At 47.1% G+C, this 14240-nt stretch overlaps 1 protein-coding gene across 5 annotated transcripts in view; it reads right to left on the bottom strand.

Annotated features, from left to right (window-relative positions):
* The window catches only part of AUTS2 (activator of transcription and developmental regulator AUTS2), a 1158197-nt gene that overhangs the window by 68019 nt on the left and 1075938 nt on the right, over positions 1-14240 (bottom strand). For all 5 annotated transcript variants that reach the window (XM_073884256.1, XM_073884253.1, XM_073884254.1 and 2 more), the window contains one exon: positions 13757-13808. In XM_073884256.1, coding sequence (XP_073740357.1) covers positions 13757-13808 — 52 coding nt within the window. The remainder of the gene's footprint in view (positions 1-13756; positions 13809-14240) is intronic.

Raw genomic sequence — 14240 nt, 5'->3', positions numbered from 1 at the left:
CAGGTTCTGATTTTCAGACATTTTGTCTCTTCCATCGACAACCACAAACCACAGTAAGGAAATGCTCAGTGAATTCAAAACATGGGTTAAGTCTCTTGTAAGAAAAATGCAAACATAGAAGGGTATGGGCATATTAATAGAACACCTGTTAGGACACCGCCTTCTTGCTCTCCTAACTTGCAGCTAAAAGGGAAGAATTAAGCATTTATCTTGCTCTTCCTTTGATTATATCTGAGGGTCACCCAAGAGCTCTAGCTGATGAGGTAAAGCTCTGCTATTCAGAGGAATTTCAGCCAATATATGAGGAGGGTCAGAAGAAAGGTCACCTTTTGCCATCTCTAATGAAACAGTGGATCGGGCAAGGACCATCAATGGATAAAGCCATTATATGAAAGAGGATGATGTGGAACTTGGCCAGGCAGGGATCAGGCTGCCACAACCCGAACAGACTGAACAATCTTGGCATCACTAAAACTTGTCCATCCACACACTGTGGTTACCCGGATGCGAGGCAATGAAAGACTCACCACATTGCCTATGGAGTTTTCTTGCCAACAAGCCTGACCCGAATCTAGTCAGGGCTCTAGAGCCCACTTCCATTTACAGGAAATATGAGGGACAGAGCCATAAACTAAATGATGCCACGAGGGCTTCCAGAATGGGGAACAGTGTACAAGCAGTTGGCCTGGTTTTTGCAACAAGTCACTGACTTGAAAAAAACGGGAGGCTGGGGAGAGGTGGATGGCTCTAGACCGAGAGAAGTCATACGTGACTCTGGTTCGTACCCTGCTGGGAGCGGATCATGTAAAATGACACCCATGGGACAACCTGGGAGATGGCATTGAGAGTGGGTGTTTTCCTTTGCGGAATTACTGTACTTTGTCAGTCTGATGATAGAATACGGTGAGGCAAGAAAAAAATTTTTTTACACAGATGTGTGCTGACGTGTGTAGGGGTTAAATGACACGATACCTGACATGTGCTGTAAAATACTTTGCCAATAAGGGAAAGAGGACAGATGCTGCCTTATCTGTCCTTATCACCTAAAAACCATTGTGGCAGCATCCTGATAAATATGCCACTGTATATAACGGGCATACAGGGTGGGAGGGGGTTCATTCTGATGTTCTTTATGCTTAAGGAACTCTGGTGCAGGGAGACCCAGCTGTCCATGCCTTCACAAGCCCTCCAGACAATTATGAGACAGGCTAAGGTTTGAGAACCACTACTTGAACATATCTAGTCCCAGAAGATGTCTATTCTTGAAGGACATCTGAAAAAGCTTTCATAGTTAGGTGACTTGCTGAAAACCTCTTAGGGTATCACATCTTGGGGGGGCGATCCAATGGAGCAGATATAATTTTATAGCCTTAAAACTTTACAATATTTCACACAGAAAGGAAAACAGATTTCAAAACACTGCTGTCCACTAATTCCACGATCCTGGCTGTTGTAGTTTAATGAAGAGCTTACATGGTACTTTGTTTACCAAATTAGTTACTGGTAATCCCGGCACATCTACCAAGTTTGTGCGTGTTTTGTGTTGTGATAACCCTTCATACAGGTGGCAGGCGGGCATCTGGCAGGCAGCATCTGCCAACCAGGAACTGGATAGAGCCGTTTGTGTTTGAGAAGTGGTTGAGCAAGTTAGCTTGGCTGGTTAGAGCAGAACACTGGCCCAAGGTCATGGTTCCAAACCCCATTATATCAAGAGAGTTTCCCTTGATAATACAGCCCTAACTGCAAGCCTAGCATGTGCCAGCCAACCTGCACACAAGGGGGCCTGTTCCCCCGGTGACAGGCTAAGGTTGCAAATCCATGACAAGAGCACAACCGAGTCCAATGGTAGGTCCACAGTGTTCCTTTCAACAGATCTGGTGCCTCTGATAATTAAAGATCAACAAATAAAAAGGCTGCCCAGCAATGAAAAGACCTGGTCCCTGTTCAAAGAGAGTATGGATTTCCCCGAGCAATTCTGTGGATCATCAGAACATTTACAAAAAACCTCACTGAGCCACGCCCCTTGGGAGTTTCCAATTTTATAGGAGACTTTGCATCTCTAACTATTGCCCAAGGGGATGCTGGAGTGCTGGTCCAGGGACCACCCTTGGAGAACAGCTGGTCTAGACCCTGCGCTGTACCTGAATTCCATCTGATCCACTCCTTTTTAGTGAGTTCCCTATCAGCAGAGACTCTGCCTTTCCATATTCTGTAAACTCAGTCCTGGGTCCGAAGGCCCAATCCATGACACATCAAGAGGATGAGGAGAGCGTAGGGTGGGACTGCAAACGTTCTTTAAGTGAAATCTGGAACCACGCTGGGCTGGGCACTACACTGGCAGCATGACCTTGGAGCTGTCCTCAAAGAGCTGACCCTGTTTCTGCCACCCTTTCTTAGATGAGTTCCAAAGGAGCCACAGGGAAGACCTGAGTATGCGTGTGCGTGCGTGCCCGCTTTCGCCACAAATGCTCATGGTCGCCAGTGCGCGAGAAGCTTCTCCCCACGGTCCAGCCTTACCTGCCCTCCAAACATAGCTGCTTGCCTGCACCCCCTCTCCCCCCGCCGGAGGATGTCAGTTGTTCACCTGCATGGAAATGACAGCTGCTTGTCACGGTCTACATGAGAGGCTTCACTGGCAGCAGTAACTAGCATGCCATTTCCAAAGCTGTCATTCTCTGGTGTCAGCACAAGCCACTGTTCAAAGATCTGCTCTGACACGAACCAGGCAGCGCGTGAGAGTCATCGCGGCCGACTCCCCGGTGCGTCCGCGCTGATGGCAGTTGCTCGGCACCCAGCGTTTGCTTCACCCAATTATTTGTTTGTCACTTGGAAGCCCAGGATGTCGAGCAGGTATTGTGGAGGTATTTTTGGCCTGATGCACAGGCAGAAAGCATAATGAGGCCCTCAGGTGAAGGTCTGTTTTGTCAGTTCGGTGCTGGGATGATGTGCAGCTGAGAAGCCCGAGTGGCAATTAGGATATTTGAATACGATAAGATACATGGCGGGATGCTGAGAAGGCTCCGAAAGTCGGCCTCAACTTTTAAAATGCCAAAAAAACCCTTAGAGTAGGCAGTTTTCGAGTTTGTCCTGGAGCCAATACAGAAGGAGGAGGTGTCAGGGCTGTCTTCCCTCCAGCTGGGGGCCGGAGGGGGGGAGTGTGGGGTGGGGTGGGGGGCGCTGAGAAGGAAGTCTGCTGAACTCGGGCGCCAGCCCAAGCCACAGTGCGATCTGGGGGCGAGGCCCCCCAGCCGCACAGAGGGGGACAGGGATGTGGGCAATGATCAGCTACCCATGGCCGGCGAGGCCACAGTGGCAATGGGCAGCCAGTCTCCGACCAGCTGTCCCCAAGCCGCCTATTTAAGTCAGGAGCGTCTCCTTCCCGTGGGAGTAGAGGACAAATTGATTTGATGTCTAAGGTCTTGGGAAGAGGCCACCACCCAGGGTGATATGGCCATACGGACAGCAGCAAAAACCAAAACCACAAAATTTAGTTTAGTATCGAACACTGGACCAGAGCCCAGAGGAGCCGTGTCCCTGCTTCTAATCCAAGAGATTGGACTCTAAGACCCTCAGCGGTCACTGGTGACATTCTCCCTTTCCAGAGTTCTCAGTCTCTGAATGGGAGGGAGATGGCCCAGAAAATTCTCCTAAGTGACACACGACGGATCTGGTGACAGTAAAGTGAACCCGGCTCCTTCTCACACCCGTTTACAAGTCTAGTGTGAATCAAGCGAAAGTCCAGCAAACAGCAAGTGGGCTCGCTGAACGAATGAAGTCGATAGGATCATCACCTTCTAGCACAAGAGAAGCAGGAAATGAGAGTGCTTCAGCCCAGCAGGCCTAGATGAACTTCTGAGGAAGCAGAGCTCTGGTGGACCAAGGTCTGCTGGCAGCTGAAGACAAATGGTGAGCCGGTGACGTCCCCTCCATTATCCAGAATGGTCCATCCGGGCCCCTTTTCACTTCACGTTGGTAAAATGAGTCACTCCTAGAAAGACAAGCCGCCTGGCAGCTTACCCCTGTGGGCCCTAAGGCAGGGCCTTGCTCTGGTAGCTAACCCCTGCCTCTCCTCTCATGCACCCGCAGCAATCCCTGGAAGTGGTCAGCCACTCCCCTCGAGAAGTCAAGTACAAAGGAACCCGGCACCGAGGTTCTTCATATAAACATTTACTACAGCAGACGAAACATCTCTTGTTACGCCACTAGAGATGCAGACCAGCAGAGGACTCTCAACGGCATTCTTCTGGAAGGGAGTATCTACCGGCCGGTGTTCAACCTGTAGCAAGCTCACCCTCATTCCTTTCCCCTCTTCCACATCGTACCCCCCCCGACCCCCAGCTTCAACCTCCTCTTACCTCTAAGACCCTTCTCAGAGACAGAATCTCCTGGACAGGAGAGAGGTATATTCTGCCCTGTCTGCTCACAAGCTGGGGGACTTGAGTCACAGTACTGGCCACCAGGCGCCACTCCTCTCTAACACGAGTGTCCACAATCTCATTCACAACTATCCGGGGAAAGGTATGCCCTCTGCACAAGCTTTAGGCTCCAGAAAGACCTAGAACACTCCAAAGCAAACTTTGGCCTTTAGACCTAGAAGGGATCTTGGAGTCCATCCAACTTTCTCATGTTACCAACGAGAAAACCAAGTCAGACGATGACAAGTAGCTGGACTCCGATTTTGAGGCTGGTTCTTCCTTGACTAAAAGCAGTGCTAACTCCAGGGCCCCCTCTGCAATATGTTGATGGGGCAGAGATTTCGGCAACGGAATCTAAATGAGAAAACGGGACGGGGGGAAGGCCCTACTGATAGGCAATATCCAGAACTTTACAATGCTCCCCCAAATCTTTGTGATCCCTTAACTAATGTAATACTAGGCTCGGTTTTTAAAAGGGAATACTCAAAGGGGTAGGTTTTAGTCTAATACAAGTCGGCCAATCTGTGCCCTCGCTGAAAGGGTGATACCTTCTCTAGTCTACGGAGGGCTGGTCTGTTTCTGGCCTGCTGACCCTTGAGGGCTCATCTTAGATCGCCTTTTCCTCCTAAGAAAGTCTTAAGATTATTATTATTTTTTTTTCTTAATTAGTTTGGTGGCTTCCTTTCCAATTGCACCATCCAAAAAGTCTCTTTTTGAGTTGTAAGATATGTCTAAGCTCTTGCTGACGGAGTCGTGGGCCTCACGTGACCTGGTCACTGCTGGATCTCCTGATCTTGTAGAGCGAGGACCCCGTAACTGCCATTGGATAAAAGGACTAGCTTCAATATGGCCTCCACTTTCCGCCCGCTGAAGGAAGACACCTCGACGCCTTTCGCTTAATGGCTGACAAGTCCAATTCCAAGAGAGGACTCCTTGTCAAACGGAGTTTATGGAGAGAGTTCATGAATCAAGAAGGCTTGGGAGATGAGCCCACAAAGTGTCTAGCAGGGGACCACGGACACCTGGAAAATCACAAGTTGATATGAACCAAAGGGAATGACGTGGTTGGGCTTTCGGCGAGAGGAGCTTTACTATGGAAAAGGCTTTCCTGGCCATAAACAGATAATGAGAACATGATGTAATCTTAGCTAAAATTAGGTTTTAGTGTTACTCTGCTGGGAGATGTGAAAGGTGATAGATAAGAGGGGGAAAATGTTTTCCAAGTGGCTTTTAAAGACATCCAAATATAACCGCCTCCCACATCAGTCTATTAACAGGCACACTTGAGACATTTCCCTCTTCAAAAGGACTCTTAGAGAAAGCAATGATGTGCTCTCAACCTCCTCCTTTATAAGACAAGGTTTACGAGGGTCAGAGAAGATTTGAGCGCCCACAGAACAACTCCTCCTTATTAACAGGCCCCCGCCCCCGCGCAGATTTGGGCCTTGTGCTTCTGTCACCAGTTGCTAGGGAAGTGCCCCGGCGAGAAAACCCTAAGTCACTTCTAATAAATCTGGCTGAAAGTACAGATCAGTCCACGGACAGACACAGGAGTGGGCAGGGGGAGTCAAAACGTGGAGGAATATGGTCTTATTCCAGGGGAGGACATCAGAGATGCCCCAAGTGGAGACCTGCACCATATGACGAGGTGTACCTGGGTGCTGGCATGCTGGTGGACACCCTGGGCCACCGGGAAGGCCTGGGTGAGCCCCTCCCCCATCGACCGTAGGTTCCTACCCATGCCCTGGGGACACAAGATATCGGAAGCCCTGGGGACCTGTGCTGACCAGTGAGGAGGCCAGAAACGCCACACACCGACTCCCAAGCTGAAACTCGGAGAGGCATTCTAGGGTTCTGTCTCTACTCTTCTCCCTCGACCTAGAGAACGAGCCATTGGCATGACGGGGGCTGCCGTTTTTGCCCGGGTCCCGGACTAAAGACAAGGAGGACCAAAGCTGGTCCCGCAGCTCACAATGAACCTTGTAAGCCCCTGCAGCGTGATGCGCAGAAGCAGATGGACAGAGACCTTATGAACTGATGGGGAGAGACATCCCTCAGGAACCAGCCAGGACAGCCCCTATTTGTTGTACTGCTCTACGCTGGTAACCAGGGGTCCCAACAAAAGAGCACACGAGACACGGGGTCTCCCCACCCTACGCTACACCAGGCAGAATAGTTATTTTTCAGTTCTGGGATTCAGTTAATGCTGCGAGGTTTGCTCGAATGGAAAAAATCTGCTCACAGTGCCCACAGTGACCTGACAGGGCACCCCACGAAAGACTGGCTCCTTCCAGGCCTATCCGTGGGCTTCAAGAGTCAGCAAATCATTTCTAGGAGGGGAACCAGGGGTGTGGCCCTATAAGGCCGGCGCTCCCCTCGGAGGTAAAAATCAATCTCCAAACACCAATTTCCGGGCCACCTTACATAATCAGGCCTTGGAATGCACCGTTCCGGTGAGTCCAGGTAAGCTCAGCCAGCTGATGGAAGTCAAGTCTACGGAGTGGGGGTGTGGGGAGCGGCGCAGAAACCTCTGAATCAAGACCAGAATGTGTTTGGTGGATTCACAGAGTGGGTCTGCAACTTAGAGTCCTTTCCACTTTCCTAAAGCACAGGCTGGGCAAGAAGGTGAAACACTTTGATGCCTGCCCCAGGCTAAATCAAAAACAGCTGAGCCAAAGTTCAGGTACCATGAAAATAACAGTTTAGGAATAAACCTGCGAGAATCCGAAATGCACGGAGGAAGATTACTTGAGTGGGAATCAATCATCTCTCCACTGAAATTTCTGACACATCCTTATACGGTATATTCGCCCGATTCATAATTCACCAAAGTTGCCTCCTGGGCCCGAGCACTGCTGGGCTTTCCGAGTAATTGAGACAAATTTTGTTTGTTAAATAAATTCCAGGCAAGAGTGTATTTGACTTATGCACAGGAAAGGAAAGAATTCTTGTGGAAGCCGCAAAACAATAGCGTTTTATCTTATCTGAGGAACGTACTGCCGCTTGCCTGTGTGTGTTTTACTGCCAAAATAAAATAAATTGAATCAGCTCACACATGATAACATGCTCTTTCCTAACTCATACTAATTGCTTGGCTAATTGATGTTTGTTGAACTTTCTCCATTTCATTGAGTGATTAGGTACAAAGCTAACAGTTGACATCTGTAGACGCTTAACTGGCGTCTGTAATTACTGTTAATGTTAAATAATTGTTAGTTAATTGGAGTGGTAACTGACTGAATAGAATCCAGATTGTGAGGCAAAAAGAAACCTAGTTAAATAAACATACATTTTCAGAGAAAACAACATTTTTCTGCAGTTGTCAGAAACTAGAAAGAATCCAGAGGCCACGGGAATGGCCACAGGCTTCCTGCGTGCAGGAAACTCTCCAGGCCCGGAGATGACCCCTCTCCGTGAAAGTGTTACTAGAGAGGAGGCCCTTTGTCATAGAACCGCTCTCCTTGAAGATTCTCCAGAGCTGACTTGATGTTTTTTATCCCAACAATTTACTAGGAGTGTGTCTGACTTCCTCAGACAACCAAATACCATAGCGTTGGCTAAACAAAACACTAACTATGAATGGACCGAAGGGAGGGGCCGGTCAGCATTCAAGCTTTTCGGGCCAATATTGCCAAGTATGGAGAAAGTTCTTTCAGAGAACAGCGGCCATCAGTTCGATGAAGTACGCGAAGAGATTTTTAGTGGGCTCAAAAGTAAAGAGTGGAGTTTGGTCATCTGACTGAAAGGAATGGATCTGTTACCCTATAATCTGCTCCAGCTCACGGGGGTGAGCGGGATCCAGGGATCTGGCCTACTTTTCATCTGGAAGAGTGGCCTCACTGTCAAAGTTCTCTAAAGCTCTCCAAAACCACCATCAAGACCATTTTGCGTGCTCAGAACATCTCTCACCCTTCCCTCAAGCTCCAGGGACAAGATCCAATATTTACCCCAGATTTTTCCGTCGGCCTCATCTACACACAAGGTCAGGGGAAGACCAGTCAACAGGCAATGGAAGGATATCCAGAGGGAAACACTATCCACACAACATGGAGTATCTTTAGGCCCCACTGGTTGGTTTCACACTCACTGGAGAAGGCATCTGTTTGCAAGAATTTTCAAGGAATAATCCTATACAACAGATTCTGTAACGTTAAAGAGTCTGGCTCCTATAGGAAGGTCAATTTCCATAACAAAGGAGCTGATTGCGTGCTATCTGCAGTGTGGGGTAGGAGGACCCTAACCACTCATAACTCCTTTGTCTGAATCAAGCACCAATTACCCTTCAATAGTATTTAATTTCCCACACATCAGACATCTCTATTTCCTAAAGACCCAAGAAATTGCTCTGAAACAGTACAAAGAAGGTCCAGAGAAAGAAAAAGGCACAGTCTATGTCCCTTATCTAGGATTTAAGACAAAAAAATGCAACTAATTCACAGAGGCTGAAATTGGCTCAGTTTACTCTTCTGCACAGGGGAAATGTCCTTTCCATCATGTCCTCCTTACAACAGAACCCAAGACACCACAAGGAATTGTAAGATGGTCTCCATATGTTCATTATAACTGGGTTTCAAACTCTACATCAATTTGTTCTTTTTAAAGAAAGCTATCCCCTGGTCAACTGTATTGTTTTCACTCAAAAAAGGAAGCACAGGATTATTTTAGGGAATGGGTTTTTCATAAGAGCCAATGGTGGCCCTGGAGGAAATAGAACTCTTTCTTACTTTTTTTCGTCATCAAACCAAGGAATTCCCCTTTTATGTTTATACATAACGCATGAGGTGAGATGGTCACCATTAAATAATTTATTAGGTGCCCAGTTACTGAGCCTCATCCCACCAAGCAGAATCTATCTCTAGTAACTTTTTTCTCACCCCATCTTCTCAAATCTCCACCAATCTTTTTAGACAGGTTTTCTTTCTATGCTGCTGGTAAAACCACACTGTCAAAAATACCCAAAGGCCCCACTAACTTCAAGGCTCCAACCTCATCTGTGTCCCCTGGAAAACCCTTCGTGCAAAATCGACCCCCAAAGCACAGGCTGTGTGTCCACTAGTCTGGTAGGGCCTGGAAAAGCAAAAACAGCTCTGGTCAGAGAGAGCTCAAGGGGGTCCCAGTGTTCCATCTGGTGCTCAGCATGGTGGGCTCGTGTCCACCAGAATTCCCCACGGCTGACCCGGGGTCAGGGTCTTATAGAGGAGGCTGGGTGGGTGCTCCTTTACAGTCACATTTCGGTAGACTCTGGGTGCTCAGAGCAGGAGGGAGCATGGGATCCGGGGCCTATCCCCACCTGGACCATGCTCCACTCTAGAACTTCAAAGACATCCATTAGGCTGGGCCCAGCTCTCGAACAGGTAGCTTGGGGGAGAGGTGGGGCCTTTCCCTGGAGGGCCCAACACTACAATGTGAGACGTAGGTGAAGGAGAGAAGGGGTGACCAAGTCATGGGGTGAAATCATCTCGTGGCCACCTCTCATCTGCTCTACCTGCCTTGGCTGCAGGCCAGATCCTAGAAAAGAGAACTCCAGGGCCAGAAGGGGCTGCGATTGCCAGCCTGGAACGTGGGCCCACAGCAGGGCTGGTGTCCGGTAAACAGAGGGCTCCATTGAACCCCTGACTCCCAGACAGGCCTTCCCTGCTTTGCTTCTTTCCTCCTCAGGTAGCAGCTCTGCCTTGGAGCACTTTCAGAGTGTGAAAGAGATTAGTCATCTTGGCCAGATGGTCATGTATAGCCAAGGCCTCATTTTCTGCATTTCTGCCTTCATGGCAAAGTGGCAAAACCACCAAGGAGGAGGACCTAGAGCGGGTAGGAAAGGGTAATAAATACTGGCTGGAAACCCTGGGTTGATCTCAGGGTTCCTTTGAAGGATCCACAGTCCAGACTTTGGGGTGTGAATCCTGTTGCTCCTACAGCAGTTCAACCAACTAGATACAGACAAGAAGTTAGTCTCTCTCTGTGTATGTCTGTCTCCCTGGAAAAATTAATTTTTCTTTGGCAGATGGTTGAGTCACAAAGACAGAAGGATTCATAAAATTCACATGAACATCCTGTAAACATTTAAACACATAAAGATTAAATAAGGCAACCACGACCTTGATTAAAGTTCAACTTTTTTTTTCCTTTTTTTTAATGTCTACAGCCCTACAACCTGCAATTTGGAGGCTCACCTCCCCACCTCTTCTGACAGGGTCAGCTCTCACTGGGCCTGTGGCGTGTTCAAGCAACTGTCTGATTCATTTGTTTTACAATGGGAAATTAAAGGCATCAGAAGAAAGCAATGATTCGGATCACCTAAACACAAGAACATTACTAGTTCTCTATTAAACCGGACAGACTTTATACAATACAAGGAAAAGTCAAAATAAAAGCCAGGGACGGAAGCACTATGTACCTGCTCTGTCTCAGCCCCTCCTGCTTCCTAAATGTTTCATCCCCACCGGAGACCAGGAGGTTTGGCTATGGTTGAAAATTCTCACCTAATGAGGCAAAATGGCTTACTGAGGCTCACAACAGACTGATAGGACTTGAGTCGTGGACCCCGCGGCTTCAGCTGGAGCTTTGCCCCCAGACTGCCCAGCCCCACATCAAAGTTGCGCACCACCCCCTCCACAATCAGCTTGTGAGATTAGCACTGCCCTCCCACGGCGAAATTTTATGGACCAAATCTGCCCTGCCATCAGGCTCAGCAGCATAATCTTACCAGCAGCTTAAACCCACGCTTCTCTAAGGCCAGAACACCGTGGGACTCTGGTAGGACTCCCGGGAGAGGTGATATGTAGCTTTAAACATCTGGAGGTGGAAGCATACACGTGTCAGCTTCCCTGCACTCTTGTCAGGCTGTTCAATACGCCGAAGCCTGAAGATTTTGCCAGTAGTGTTTGTTACCTAGCATAAATTTGCCCTTTCTTACAATGCTTTTTATTGCTCTTGGCTAAGAATACCGGACAGAGACGGGAGACCTGACTCTCACAGGCAGGCCTGCTGCCTTGCAGGGGAACTTGAACTTGATGTGCACAAAGCTGACAGTTCCTTGAAGGCCTTGTCAACCACCCATCCAGTAAACCCTGCCACTACCCGGAGTAAAAACACAGCAAAAACCACAAGCACATATAGAGACTCTGTGCACCTGTCTCGAAGCAATTATTGACATTATCACTATACAATGAATCGCTTTTTGAAGTTGTTTTCCTGATATTTAGCAGTCTGAATACTAATCCCCTTAACAAAACTGTCCCCATGCTTTTTCCCTCCCCCCTGCCCCCCTAATCTCCTTCTCTCCAGGGAGGGCGGGGGGCTGGGGACCACTCAGTCGACTTTGCCGCACCTGGATTTGCATTGATGCCTCTCTTGTCATTCATGTTACCAACAGGAATTAGCATAAGGCATTAAGGGAAACTCTGGAGGAGAAAAGAAAGGCCATTTTGATGGAAATAAGGGGCAAAGGAATAATCTGCCATCAACTAAAATGCTTAGTTTGTGTATGGTTTCCCAAGCAAAGCTTAGAAAAAGCCTATGTTGATTTTAGTGTACACAAAGAAACCTTAATCCTTTCAAGGCAACTAAATCACCCCCAGAAAAGCAGCTCAGAAGAAAGGCACCCTGTCAGGGGGATGACTATTCACAACCAAATAGATGCCACAAATCACACTCTGTAAGTAAACAAAAATAAGAATGTGGGAAACGTTTGATTGCAAAGGGAAGGGGGGCAGAAGTGAGGGAGTTTGGGCCGTGGGGCGGGACTCTCATCAATCACTCTTCAACCGCCCCGAAGAGAGCCTTTCAGCTGGGCGAGGGCAGCGAGGGCCTGAACGCAGGCCCCAGGGCCAGCTCCCACTCTAGGGCTGATCCCAGAGAGGGGAAAGACATTCCAGAGCTTTTTAGAGCCACCGAGCAGAAGAAAGATGAGCAGCCTGAGGTCCCCGGGGGGGGGGGGGGGGGGGGGGGGGGGGGACAGGTGGTCACTGAAACCCCTAAGACCTTTTGGGGACCTGTCCTGCTTCGTCTCCTCCTCCTCCATCTCCCCCCCTTTTCCCACCCGGATCCACCAGGGTCTACCTCATCCTCTTCTCTCATCAAAATGAGCAATAAGCAATTAGGCATTTTTACAGATGAGCACTGTATGCTATGAACTGCACGCATCTTCACTTATTGGGCTTTTAGCATTATGGATAACAAATTGATACAAACTTTCAGTCCATCAAAAAATACGATGAAATATAAAACTGGAATACTCCATTATGCAATAAAAAAGATAAAAATTCAATGTGACAATAATTCTGGGAGTAACAGCAATCACACAAGCACATACACCTCAAGGGAACTCTAACCATAATGTACTATTTAAAACTGTAGTCGGTTCAAATTCTAAAATAATCCAGGAGCTCAAAATAACTGCACTTGGAAATGTGTCTTACTAACCAGTTAGCAAAAATGCTAGCCAAGGCGAACTATAGGAGGCCGAAGTGGTTTTGAATGTCTCCCCTTTACAAAGGAAGGCCCAACTCTGCTCAAGCGCCACCAAGAGTCTTCCATGTAATAAGAGAACTGAAATTACCACAGAAAGCACACCTTTATTTAGCAATTACCATGCCAGCACCTCAATCAGGTTCTACGGTGAAGAGGAAAAGATCGAACAGTTTATGTAATTTATACCTTTCAAATTATACACCTTTGTATTGCCGGTGATTAGAGACTCCCTTACATTTCATTATTTCCAACAACACTGCTACAAAGGAAAACTGCCCAGAAACCTATCGGCAATGATTTAAGAGAAGTTTTCCCTTCATGTACTGTTGTATTATTAGCTTCTCTTAGTCCGTATTGCAGTTTGGAAGAAATTAATGGCATAGCACATATTTAAATTTTGCCCTCTTGCTCGTTTATTAACTTTCCAGAAAGCCCACAGCAGAGTAAGGCTTGGTTTATGACCATAATACTGTGCATAGTAAACACCCACTGGTTATTAGAGTCTGCAGAACAAATCAGCTATTTATAGCTCTCTGACTTCTGGGTAGTTGATAAGTAACAATAAAGTTAAGGCATTTTGAGAACTATAATTCTCCATTACCGCTGCTTCCTACATTAAATTAAAGTCATAGAGATAGTAGTGATTTCTTAGTCAAATCAATTTAAATAAGGATTCAGTGTATTCTGTTAAAATAAACTGTTCTTTCATACATCACAGAAGCATACAGATTCTGTCTCCAGCAGAAACACAATATATGAACAGTGGCTCCAGAATGAAAAAAAGAAAGGCCATTTGTTTTTTACTCTGACTTCCTAGGCAATGACAATGAGACAAAAATCAAAACCAGCCATTGCTCAGAATTCAGGTGTCTTACCTTTGTTTACAATAACAGTATTGAAGAGTTTTTCAGAGCTGGCATCTGATGCCTGAAAAACAGGAAAGGGAAAAAAATGTTATTATGGTCATTGATTTGTCATCAGCATCATCATTACTATGACTATAAATCATTTCACTACATTTTTAGAAAAGCTTGACAGGGAAAGCAGCAATTTCCCCCAATCGTCCACAAGGTGGTGCTCTTTGACTGCATGAGATAGACCTACAGCGCAGCTATGTGCTGGGGGGAAAATCTGATTTTAAAAAACGTGTCCTTATTAGACATATTATCTGTGCAAAACATATTTCTATGAGATGATACACAAAGCAATCCAGCTCATTCACATAATGATTTTGCAATTTCGTTGACAGATCATTATTTTGGAAATGGTACTTTTTTCCCCTTGATGTGCAGACATGCCTATTTTTAAATTTTCTTTCACAAACCAGAAATGCCTATTATTTAATGCTAAGCCTTTCCT

This window comes from Callorhinus ursinus, unplaced genomic scaffold, assembly GCF_003265705.2.
Source record: "Callorhinus ursinus isolate GAN/ISIS: 27379988/994484 unplaced genomic scaffold, GSC_fseal_2.0 scaffold55, whole genome shotgun sequence".
NCBI classification, from domain to species: domain Eukaryota; kingdom Metazoa; phylum Chordata; class Mammalia; order Carnivora; family Otariidae; genus Callorhinus; species Callorhinus ursinus.
Note: the sequence above shows the minus strand (reverse complement) of the source record. Positions and strands in the feature narration are given on the sequence as shown.